Source organism: Hydractinia symbiolongicarpus, chromosome 2, assembly GCF_029227915.1.
Source record: "Hydractinia symbiolongicarpus strain clone_291-10 chromosome 2, HSymV2.1, whole genome shotgun sequence".
NCBI classification, from domain to species: domain Eukaryota; kingdom Metazoa; phylum Cnidaria; class Hydrozoa; order Anthoathecata; family Hydractiniidae; genus Hydractinia; species Hydractinia symbiolongicarpus.
The window spans coordinates 15,696,074-15,708,979 of record NC_079876.1 but is presented as its reverse complement, the minus strand read 5'-3'; the positions used below and the strand labels follow the sequence as shown (position 1 = coordinate 15,708,979).

At 34.2% G+C, this 12,906-nt stretch overlaps 1 protein-coding gene across 1 annotated transcript; it reads left to right on the top strand.

Annotated features, from left to right (window-relative positions):
* The first annotated feature begins 483 nt into the window (after positions 1–483).
* LOC130629646 (transitional endoplasmic reticulum ATPase-like) lies at positions 484–12,102 on the top strand. Its single transcript, XM_057442923.1, has 13 exons — positions 484–640; positions 5,791–5,893; positions 6,746–6,921; positions 7,145–7,225; positions 7,321–7,704; positions 8,446–8,489; positions 8,708–8,761; positions 8,838–9,053; positions 9,607–9,884; positions 10,178–10,513; positions 10,811–11,278; positions 11,469–11,629; positions 11,872–12,102. The coding sequence occupies exons 1-13, from the start codon at positions 627–629 to the stop codon at positions 11,987–11,989; spliced, it is 2,433 nt and encodes an 810-aa protein (XP_057298906.1). The 5' UTR covers positions 484–626; the 3' UTR covers positions 11,990–12,102.
* The last annotated feature ends 804 nt before the right edge of the window (positions 12,103–12,906 follow it).

Below are 12,906 nucleotides of genomic sequence, written 5' to 3'. Positions count from 1 at the left end.
TGTCAACAACAGGAATATTCAATACGTATGGAGCCACACAGTACAAAAAAACGAACATGACGTGTATACAGAGTATTTCGATTACGTTACGGCTCAAACTAATCAAAATACTCTGTATACAACATAAAAATCTCGATAAATAAATAAATAAGAACAAATTTGTGCTCTCCTTCGGAGGGTTTTTTCTTTGTACCGTGGCAATTTTTTGTGCCGTAACTTTTCTTTGTGCCGTTCCTTTTTTTTGCCGTGATATATTTTTATAAGTTGTGGACATATTTTTTTTGTGCCGTGGCATTTTTTTGTGCCGGGGAGTTTTTTTGTGCCGTTGGGTAGATTTGTGCTTTGACATTTGTGGACCACCGTAAGTTTTAGGCTTGGCTTTCGTTACTTGGCTTTCAATGCCATGTGCATACTTTAATGTGTTCTCTAGTCGACGTATTTTTCGCTGGATACCCGAAAATTAAAATCCCGCGCCCTCTCTGAAGGTTCGAGAAGAATTTTATTGCGCATGCGTCACAACTGCTATCTTGAATCAGCAAAATTACCAAACCAACATTGTAGCTTGGCTTTCACTTTTCATAAAAATCATTTTGGTGTCGTGGCAGTGAAAGATTGAATTAAATAATATGGCACAAAATCAGTAAGTAAACTTACTTATAATTTATATATGGACTAACATCATTGATTTCTCCCTGCATGATTATTGAGTGTAGTTATCTATAACTACTGCTCTTTTTTATAGCTGTCTCAAAAGGTTCAGTGATAAATAGATGTAGCTACATATTTTACCTGTCTTTTTGGACTTACAGTCCTAGAGTATGCCGACTTGACCTAAAATGGCAAAAAAGCCAAAAAATAGTTCTTAATGCTGAAATGCGTAAAATAAATGAATGTACAAACGATAAATTCAATCAGAAATAAAAACAAAATGAACATGAGAAAAAGGAACATTGATGAAAGAAGCAGTCAAATAATTATACAAAAGTTTTAAGTTGTAAAAACGTATTGAAGGGCATTAGGATAAATGAACCATTATAATTGATTAAAGCTAAAGAAGGCTTGGTAGTCTGCATTATGCAAATTGAGGAATAAATTAAAGCGTCACAAAAGAAATCAAATAAATAAATAAAACAAGTGAATAAACAAGAAAAAAGAAGAAAAAAACGCAATAATTAATCAAAAAGTATAGTAAAAGTAATCAAAATCGAGCAATTGAGTGAGAAAAAAAAACAAAAACTGACAAGTCGAAATAAGGCTAAGATAAAAAGACAAATAAATTAAAAATCAGAACAACTTAAAAGTCTGGCTGTTGCCTTATCAGAAAAGTATTTTTTCGTTAGGTTTGTTAATTTATTATAGCTTCCCACTTGCCGAAGTTGGGACGGAAGGTCGTTAAAGTGGAGGGCAGCAGTGTGGCCGAAAGTACTCTCAATATTGTTTGTCTCAATTAAATTTGTTCTGGAGAAAAAAATGACATTTTTTTTCGACGCGTTTGGTTGTAACACTCATTTTCAAGAATAACCAATAATTACAAGTGGAAAAATTATACAGTATAAACTTAAATGAAGCGTAAGAATACATAACGAAACGCGCCAAAAAACATCGTTTTTTTCTCCAGTTTAGTCCTTGCGAAAACCAACTGGTTCGATTAATTTGTTTTCATAATATTTGTTTGTAACGATCGTTCAGTTACATGCAAAAAAGATAGTGTCAGATCATTGCAACATTAACGGCAAACGAAATTTGCTTAAGATATTTGTAGCTTTTGTAAACGTTTCAAATTTTAGTAAATTAGTGAAGATGGTATTACAGTAATATATCTTTGTCAGGATTAAGCTTTGTGCTAGTCATTTTTGAAGATTAAAATCTCCTGTACGTTTAAATTGCTGTTAAGATAGTAAAACATTATCTTTATTTTCGTTAATAACCCATAAAGAATATCTAAAAAGTCTTAATGTGGTTAGCCTCACTAAATTCAAGGAAAATACCCTTCAGGGACCGCAACGGTGATTTTAAAACGTTTGTTACAAAGTTAAGCCGAGTGCTCTAACAACAAGCTAACGATTTCCAGGTCTAGCTAGTTACAAATGTTTGTAGGGAGGAAAGAATTTGAAAGATAATAAAAAAATTCCAAATAATTTTAAAGCACTCCATCGTGTTTTTTTTTTTAATGTTGCTGGAATTTTCTTAGCAATCTCTAAGAAAAGTATATCTATTTGTTAACAGCCCAGACGTTACATTTAGACTGACATCAAATAATTTAATAGGAATAGTAAAGTCATTGCATTGTGCTTTTAATTTTAAGGCTAAATAGCTTGGAAATAGTTGGAATTACCTGACATCATCTCCTGCGTGGGTAACTAGGGACCACCTGAGACAAAAATTACACCAATTTTTTAATGCTGGGTCAACTCACCTGTTTCGGAATAAACCAGTTAATGACGTCATCAAAAAATCTTTAAACCGCAATATCTTTGTAACCATGCCTTAAAAGCACATGACCCTATACATTTTCTTGATCAGCATTTCAATTTTTTTTGTATATCCACTGCTGACATCAGTAAAACCTAAAAAACTTGTTTTTTCCATTGTTCTTCTACCTAAGTGGATTTTTCCACAGGCCTTATCAACTAGTTGTTTTTAATAAAATGAATTACAGCAACAGGAAAAGCGTAGTTGCATGTGCCAATTTTTTGTGTTTTTTTTTGGTATTATGAATGCCCACCTGTTGCTTTAAAGTAGCTAGTAAAAAGAAGGAAATAAAAGAATATATATTATCCAGAAGTTTAACATTTCGTAATATTTTTAACAGCAATTGATAAAATAGTCCTGGGCATTGGGTGGTGAAATCATGTCAGTGCCCCCTAAATTCACTTGGCATTTGCCGACATGTTTTTAAAAAAAGATTCAAACACGTTGGCAAAAAAATTGCCAACATGATTAAATAAATTTTTACGGATGAAAAGAATTCAATATAACATCTAAATGATTTGTTTTTTCAAAATGAAGAAATAAATGTGAATAATTGTAAAATCCAATATTTAATTTTAATTTTTTTATGGAATTTATAACAAAAATAATCTGCTGAAATTGTAGCTATGTAGTGGGATTATCTTTCGCTAAAATAATTATAATAAAAATAGAAAAACAGGCAGTTTTATTATTGTTATAACACCCTCCTTCATTATGGTTATTACATATGGTGAAAATACACTAGCAGGCTTTTTCAGGAGAGGCGTGGATTGCACATGTACACCTTGGCACACGCCTAAATCATTTCAGGCATGTGATTAATCGCACGCCTAAAAAATAAATATAGAGTTTTGAAAATCAATCTATAAAATCCATTTTGTAGCGTGCGATGGCAGGCCTTAAAATAATTTTTGAAGACTCGTCAGACAAAATGTCTGCCGCATTTCGAGTTCGGTCGGACATATCCGTACCTCGTTTCGAACTTTTTTCGGACATTTTTAAATCTCAAAATTATTGAATAATCCTTGTCCTTTTAATCCAAGAGCAAGCCTATTCATAGCCAACCTAAACATCTTAGCTAATTCACCGACTCCTGACTTAGATAATAGAACTACGTATACATGAATCTTTTGCCTGGTTACTTTGTTGTTGGTAACCAGGTCTTACACAAGAAATCCAGCCATGCGGTTCTTCACTAATGCGGAGGTGAACGCCGACGAAGCACAGATAAAGCAAGTCTGCAACATTGCACTTACAGGCAGAACAGACATTTTATCATTGATTTAAGGTGGCAGTAACCCTTTTTAGCTGTCCAAATAGGTGAATTATTTACTCAGTGTTTCTTTTTACTATTTCCTGAAAATATAGGCCTTAATACATAATAAAATGATTTTAACTTACACTAAAATTGCTGAGTCAGCAGAAATTTCTATTTAAAAAAGTATCATAAGAAAAAAATCGGCTTCTACGAACTCCAACTTTTATACAATCTCGTTATTTTTGATCAGCTTCTGGTTTTAAATGAACCTTGGGTTAACGCTGTTAAAACGGTGTGTGGATTTTTTGTTTATTCTTATTTTTTTAACAATAACCTTTTGTTTTTTTCAAAAGATTCTTTATTAGCATCCCCTGCTGCATCGAACACTGTTAAATGAAAAATATTACGAATAAAAAGATTTCCGCACACTGTATCATGGCTGCATGGTTCACCAAGTATGTCTGAAAATTTTAAAGTAAAACAAAAATGCTATTGAAAGTTAAAACTTGTGCATTGTAGCATAATGAAGACCGTCTTAAATTTATACATAATGCGCTTCTTTGTTGTTATTAACCTTTCTCTTTAATAATTACGTCATTTCTTTCTGTGCAAGCTCATAGACTTAAACTATATTCGACAGAACTAATTAATTATTCATGAATTTTATTTTAAAGAGGAATTGTTGAGGCTAAATATTTTTGGTGAAAGATATAGTATTTTAGCTATAAAATCGTGACAAGTGTGTTATAACAGAAAAAAAAATGAATATATAGTCTGTAAACAATTTTTGGTAACTAATTATGTAAAAAATAAAAGGATTACTGCCACCTTAATTGTCAATAATTTCTTATTTGACAAAACAATTTGAAACTATTGCAGGTCTGAATTTAATTGAGTTTTTTCTTAATGCTGCATGTGTCATTTTAATTCCAACAATTTTAAAAACGAAACCCAAGAGAAGCATATTTTTTGCCTATTTGCTTGTGATAACCTAAAAAATAAAAAATAAATTTATGAAAATGACAGTATAGTCATGCATAGGATTTTGGACATGTAGAAAAGGAAGTTAAGATTGAGAGAGTTGCTATACGTAGACGCTCGATCGTGTTTGGGATTCACGATTTAAAACGTCCCCCACTTTTCTACCACAAAATGAATCCGCCACAAAGATTAAGCTCTTATGGCATGCACAACATCCTTTGCACGTGGGTTTTACATCGCACACCTTACTTGATTTGCACTAACTAAAATGTAATACTACTGCGTCACTTAAATAATCGAATAGGGATAATATATAACTAGTAGTAAGCCTGTGAAAAAATCCATGGGTTTGCCTGTCCTTTTTATACCCTATTGTGTGCGCCTCGCTACTTGAACAGCTAAGCTACCATTTTGCGTGACAGACAGATGGATTTTTTTCGGGGCCTGTCTTTGATGTTGCATACACGATCGGTGCACAGTGCTGAATGTGCACGCAATTTTTTGAGGCCTAATTAAATGGGTTTTTTTATTGTTGTTAATAAAAAATGTAAGACTGTTGTTAAATAAATCACCATAGGAAAAATATGTGCAAAAAAACAAGATAGGATATGCTTGCCATTATGAATTCCAAATAATTTTAATGCTGCAAAAGACTTAAAAAATTAAGTAAACTAAAGATTAAAGATTTTCACTTAGATTTGGAATTTCTTATAGGGGCAAAAAGCATTAAACTAAATTTCATAAAATAGGGTTTCTGTTTTTCTTATAAATTTAAGTGGGAGGAGAATGACTTGCTGTATAAATTATCAAACAGCACAAGTCTAACTGCTGTATGACGTTCTAAATAACACAAGTATATTCTGTATAATTTTGAAGCAAATAAAAAGTAAGTCATTTTAAGTGACTAGTTAATGCTGTGTCAGCTTTTTATTGCTTCATAGAAATTGAGAATTAGTTGGGTTGGTATGTGCTACAAACAAAATGCTTGCAACCCTCTGCACAGTACTAGTTACCTTTTTAATAGCAGAAGAACTACTTAATTTAATTAAACCCTATTAATAATGTTCATTTTTTCTTAGGGATGAACTGGCCACTGCTATACTTAAAACAAAAGCTAAGCCAAACAGGCTCATGGTGGAAGAAGCGGTAACAGATGATAACTCAGTCGTCACATTATCTCCAGTAAGTTGACATACCAATAGACACTTCTCTTGTATTACAATGATTAGCATAAGCATCCAAATAGTATTTTAAAATTAGAAATATAAGTCAGTTTTAAAAAATTTGCTGACTCTAGAGAAGAAAACCTCTTTGCAGCTGTGATCTTAGAGCACTGTAGACCACTTGCCCATTGATCCCATGTTAATGGATATTTTTTTGCAACAACCATTATAGAAATAGGTTATACACACATTTTGAAAAGAAAGCATATTGATAACACAAACAAATAGCATACTTAAAGCTACAAACCAGTTCATGAATTTATGGTAGTTTTTTAAAATTGCAAAACAGCATCTTCTGTCAGAGTTCTGCTTTGGCAAATGTGTTGGCCTGTCGATGAGCATTGGAAATGAGCTAGTCGCAATTTTTGCAATATCTGCCTTGTCGAACAATTAACCATTAGGCCTGCAAAAGAGAAAATAGTCCATGTTGACATCAACAAGAATTATCACAGTTTGGGGTATCGGATCTAACCAAATAACCCAAGTCTTTTGTGAACATTCACAAGTTCAAAGTCTGTGGGTTGTTAAAACGCTGTAAATCATTGCTTTCTCGTATGATCTTCAAAAATTGAGCATTTATTCCAATAATGTTTTCAGCATAATTGTAGTTGATTTCTTAAAATCTCTCTCTGCACAATAGTTTAGTTTTGTCATTTTACACACTACTTTATCCCAACAAGTTTATAATGAACATCTTATCGCTCACGCTTTATATAAGAAGGGTAAAAGGGAAGTATACATCGATTATAATTATTTTTTTTGATGAAGATGAACAGCATTGATATATACCCTTTTTTAAAATATTTGTTAGGAAAAAATGGAAGAATTACAGTTGTTTCGTGGTGATACTGTGCTATTAAAAGGGAAAAGGAAAAAGGAAACTGTTTGTATTGTGTTGTCAAATGACGATGCCAGCACAAATGATAAAATTGGAATGAACAGAGTAGTACGACAAAATCTGAGAGTTCGACTTGGAGATATTGTTAGGTTTGTTCTTCTTTCCTTGATTAATTTCTTAATTATAAAAGAATAATTCATGTAAAATTATTTTATGATGGATTATTGCTAGACTTGTGCTGAAAAATTATTAACTAAAATATTGACTATAAGCACTGCTTGATATTTTAAACTTCATGTGTAGCGCGGTAAAGGAAATACATGGAATATTTCTTAGCAATTTTTGGTAAAACCTCAATTTGTTTTTATTTAGCGTGCAAGCATGTCCAGATGTGAAATACGGCAAGAGGATACATGTTCTTCCAATAGATGACACTGTAGAAGGATTGACTGGGTTAGTGAAGAAACATTCAATATACTCTCAATTTCTCACAAGGGATAAGCCATAATAAGTATATTGTTTTTGCATCTGCTTTACTTTTTACACAGGAGCATATTTGATGTATACTTAAAGCCCTACTTCCTTGAAGCTTACAGACCAGTGTGCAAAGGAGATCTTTTTCAAATTCGTGGAGGCATGAGAGCTGTCGATTTTAAGGTTGTTGAGACTGATCCTAGCCCGTATTGCATTGTTGCTCCAGACACTGTTATACATTGTGAAGGGGAGGCTATCAAGCGAGAGGATGAAGAAGAAGCATTAAACGAAGTTGGATATGATGATGTTGGTGGCTGTAGAAAACAGTTAGCCCAAATAAAAGAAATGGTTGAACTTCCATTGAGGCATCCTCAATTGTTCAAAGCTCTTGGTATAAAACCACCAAGAGGTATTCTTCTGTATGGCCCTCCTGGAACAGGAAAGACACTGATTGCTAGGTACGTAAATAAATTCATATCATTACCTTAATTCTGAAATGTTTGGTATCTTTTTTCCGGGTGCTAGAAGAATTTTTACAAGAATTTCTCTGCGTGAAGATTTTGTGAATTAGGGTAACTGGTTAGCACCAAGTATTTTGTTGAATGTTTGTGTTGTGTAAATGTTTGTTTATATTTTTTTTGAATTCCTTCATCTATTTAATGATGTTAAACTTTAATTTACCAAACTTTGACGTTAAAATAATATTGACAACAAAAGAAAGTATATTAAGATTACCGAAGCTATTGCATTGCACTTTTAAGTCTTAATAACTTGGAAACAGGTGGAAATAACTGCCATCATCTCCTGCGTTAACTAAGGACCAAAATGGGACCAATTTCCTAGAACTTGGTCAACTTAATGATGTCATCAAAAATCCTTTAAGCCTCAATATCTCTTCAGCAGTTTGTCAAAAACTCAATCAGGTACATTCTTTTAATCAGTGTTTTAAGCTCTATAAAATAGAGTCAACAATTAAATTTTTGTGTGCCAACGGATCATTGCTGACATCATCAAAATTTAAAGACGGACCTGCCTATATTGATTTTTCAACAGGGTTATCATGTAGTTGTTTATAATCCAATCAACTTAGGTCTAACAGGATCAGCAAAATCTTCCGATTAAAGGTTATGAACTATGATTTTAGTTCGACTAAATGCTGACCTTGGATTCTGGAGCTATGTTGTATGTTTTTTTTATAGGGCTGTTGCTAATGAAACAGGATCATTCTTCTTTCTAATCAATGGTGAGCGGAAAACCTTTATTTCTAAACTTTGTTTTTTACTCTTAAGTTTTTATGTGTTTGTCGTTTGTACCTTGTTTGCTCATTACACCTCGTTACCAAACTTCATTTTGGCGAACGGTCCAAATAGGGCAACAAACATTTCAGTTAGCCTAATAATTCTTTATGCGTAACAATGTGGTAAGCAGATGATATTATTCATTTCTGCTTTTGTTTATTAGGTCCTGAGATCATGAGTAAGCTTGCTGGTGAATCTGAAAGTAATCTGCGAAAAGGTAATCTAGGTTGTATTAGTATTGAATTGCATTTTTATATAATCGGTGTATAACATTTTCTTGTTTTCTTTTCCAGCTTTTGAAGAGGCAGAAAAGAATTCACCAGCGATTATCTTCATTGATGAAATTGACGCCATTGCACCCAAACGAGAGAAAACACACGGTGAAGTTGAAAGGAGAATTGTATCACAGCTGTTGACACTTATGGATGGCTTGAAGCAAAGATCACATGTTATAATTATGGCTGCTACAAACAGACCAAACAGTATCGACCCTGCGCTAAGACGATTTGGTTAGTGACAGTTTTTTAAACCCTATTCGTGCTAAGGTAGAGGTGGGGGTGAGCTGATTCAGGTCCCCCTGTTGAACTTTCTAGTATAACTTTCTTTGGACTTGAATTTACACCTTGTTACCAAATGTTAAACTGAGTTTTACAGCAGCCAAATTTTCTGTGATCAAGCCGAAATACTGTTCGCGCTTTCCCAGAAGTGGAGATCGAATTTCCATTTCCACTTTCCGTCCATATTATGAAGTGGGGGAATTCAGCTTTAAGGGAAAGGCGCCGCATTGCCCCCCTTTCCCTACCGATTTTTAAAAATTACTTTCTAAAAATTAGTTTAAAAATGACTCGCGAATTCTAACCATGATGCATTCCAAGCCAGTTTCTGTGTAGTAATTAAACTTTCTTTATTTTTTTTTGTCAATACCTTCCCCAACGCAATTGACAGCTGACTGTGCACTAGAAGCCCTTTAAAGGACCTTTATAGATAGCAGCACCAATATACAATAGTTCTTTTCCGTAAATCACGCTAATGTAAATGTCTAATTACAGACATTTTTTATAGGTCGTTTTGACAGAGAAGTGGACATTGGTATCCCAGACGCAACAGGCCGATTAGAAATTATACGCATCCACACAAAGAACATGAAATTAGATGACGAAGTCGATTTGGAGCAAATTGCTGCTGAAACTCATGGGTATGTGGGATCAGACATGGCTTCACTCTGCTCCGAAGCAGCTCTTCAGCAGATTCGGGAAAAAATGGATTTAATTGATCTTGAAGAGGAATCTATTGATGCTGAAGTGTTGGACTCACTTGCTGTTTCTATGGATAACTTTAGAGTGAGTGTTGGTTGTAGATTTTTTTAAAAAACTTCTAAGACATTTTTAATCATCTGTTTTATCCTGCCTTCTTAGCAAAAAATCTTGGGGAAAAAGACTTTTTAATTCCATTTGTGATTGCTTGTTTGTTTAATTTTATGACTGTCATAACTTCATCTCAGTTTCATTAGTCAACCTGATGGTATATATCTACAATATCGCCCTTAAAAACCCAAAATTGTACCTTGTATATAAACACACTGCTAATTTTTTTATCCATTTACATCACGAATTATTGCTTATTGTTCTTATAGTTTGCTATGGGAGCAACTAATCCATCGGCGTTACGAGAAACTGTTGTTGAAGTGCCGAACGTAACCTGGAACGACATTGGTGGACTTGAGAAAGTAAAGCGTGAGTTGCAAGAACTGGTACAGTACCCAGTCGAACATCCCGAAAAGTTCTTGAAGTTTGGAATGACCCCATCCAAAGGTGTCTTGTTCTACGGTCCGCCTGGGTGTGGTAAAACTCTGTTGGCCAAAGCCATTGCTAACGAATGCCAGGCAAATTTCATTTCGATCAAAGGTCCTGAGTTGTTGACGATGTGGTTCGGAGAATCTGAAGCCAACGTCAGAGACGTTTTTGACAAGGTATAAACCGCTCATAATTTCTTAATCGTTCAAGGAATCTTAAACCCTATGACTTTCTTGGTCTCTCCATGTGATTTCTTGGTTTATCCACATAATTTCTTGGTTTTTCCATATAATTTCTTGGTCAATCCACAAAATTTCTTGGTCTATCCATATGATTACTTGGTCTATTCACATGTTTTCTTAGTCTAATTACATGATTCCTTGGTCTATCTTCATTGACAGCGTAATGACATTCTAAGATAATCATATTCTATTTTACTTTTAAATTAAATAATTATTTTTTAAAAATTCCAGGCTAGAATGGCTGCACCGTGTGTGCTGTTTTTCGATGAATTAGACTCTATCGCCAAATCTCGTGGTGGAAGTGCGGGTGATGGCGGTGGTGCTTCCGATCGTGTCATCAATCAAATTCTCACAGAAATGGACGGTATGGGAGCTAAAAAGAACGTGTTTATCATCGGAGCTACTAACAGGCCAGATATTATCGATTCTGCAATCTTACGTCCAGGTCGTCTTGATCAGCTTATATACATTCCACTACCAGACGAACCATCTAGGATGTCCATCTTGAAAGCTAATCTCCGTAAAACTCCTATCTCAACCGAGATTGACTTGGGATATCTGGCTAAAGTAACACACGGTTTCAGTGGTGCTGATCTGACCGAGATTTGTCAACGGGCATGTAAATTAGCTATTCGAGAATCTATCGAGAAAGATATCGAAAGAGAAAAACAAAGAGATGCTAACGCTGATAATGACATGGTAAGTTTGAATCCTTATGTTGTTACCGGTAAACCACCAGATACCTCCTCAGTAACTAAAGACTATTGGAAAATTTACGAACATCTTAGCGTCTGTTTTATTACCTATTAATTAGTAGTTGGGGAATTAGATATCAAAATTGACATGACTTTTCTGGAATACAATTAATTAACTTTTCTATTATGTTTAGGACATGGAAGATGAAGAGGATCCAGTACCCGAGATTCGTCGTGACCATTTCGAAGAGTCAATGAAATTCGCTCGTAGATCAGTTAGCGACAACGATATTCGAAAATACGAAATGTTCGCGCAAACGTTGCAACAAAGTCGTGGTTTAGGAACTAATTTTAGGTATTAAAATGTTCTTTGACGAGGGACAGGGCAGCTTTTTTAAAGTGTGATATTCACCCTGTAATGCAACGAGAAAACGCAGTAATTTTAACTGGTTGAAATTAGGCTGCCCTTTAGGGTGAGGGTGAGGGACCGATGAAGGAAAAAAATCTTAATTTGTTTTTTTATGAAATTGTCAGTGGGTTGCCTTCTTCGTTACCGTAAATTTTAATTGATATTAATTTATTTGCATATATCCTTAGGTTTCCGGGTGCTCAACAAGGAGGTGGCGGTGGCGGTGGCGGAGCTGCTCCTGGCGGTGGAAACTCTCAACAGCCCAATTTATATGAAGAGAATGCTGACGACGATCTGTACAGCTAAACGCTCGGTTACGACGTAAACACAAACACAAACTATTAGTTATTAAATGAAATCTTTTGGAGATGATGTATCGTCTCTCACTCCCTCACTTGTTCTTTGTTATTGTTAAATTATATTTAATTAAAAAAATTTAATGTATTTTTTACAATAGTTTTGTTGTGGGATGTGAGAAAATTAACAAAAAAAATGCAAACGAAATATTCAAGCTTTTTCATGATTTATATTTTTTGGTTTAAATTATGTTTATCGTTTTGACATGCATGGAAAGTTCTTTTTATTATATTCTTACAGTGGGGGTAATACAAAACTGCAAATATCGGCCATATTGGTTCACATTTTCAAGCACAGCAATACGGTACAATTTGTCTCAATATATCTAGCTCGTGTGATGTTCCTAATTCACAACCATATAATGTCTGGGCGAAAAAAATAACTAGTACAAGCCAAAGCAGAATGCTCTTTTTGCAACTACTTCACAGCTGTGAAAACCTTGACATTAAATAAATACTCTGAAGATCTTATGTATCCAGTAAAAACACGTTCCTTAGTTTTTTTATATCCCGCCCTTATCATATTAGGCATGCTAACTATGCAGACTCCTTCACAGAGTCAAAAAGAAACTATTTTCGAACAAAAATGCTGTTTTTAATCATGTCTTTTTCAAGAGGCTTTGGAGACTCGTCGTTCTATTTATATGGGAAGTGGAGTAGGGCAATCACAGACTTGGATAAAAGTCTCGTTTCCGTAACATTTCTATTGTGTTTCTATGGAGATTTTGAGTATCGGGATGGTTTTTGTCGTGACCTCGCTAAGCAAGATACCGTTTAAAGTTTTAAAAAAGCGTCTTTAGAAACACGTTAACTCAGGACGCTTTCTTAGCTGCTTATCACGATCCTTTGTTATGATGCTAACCTTCG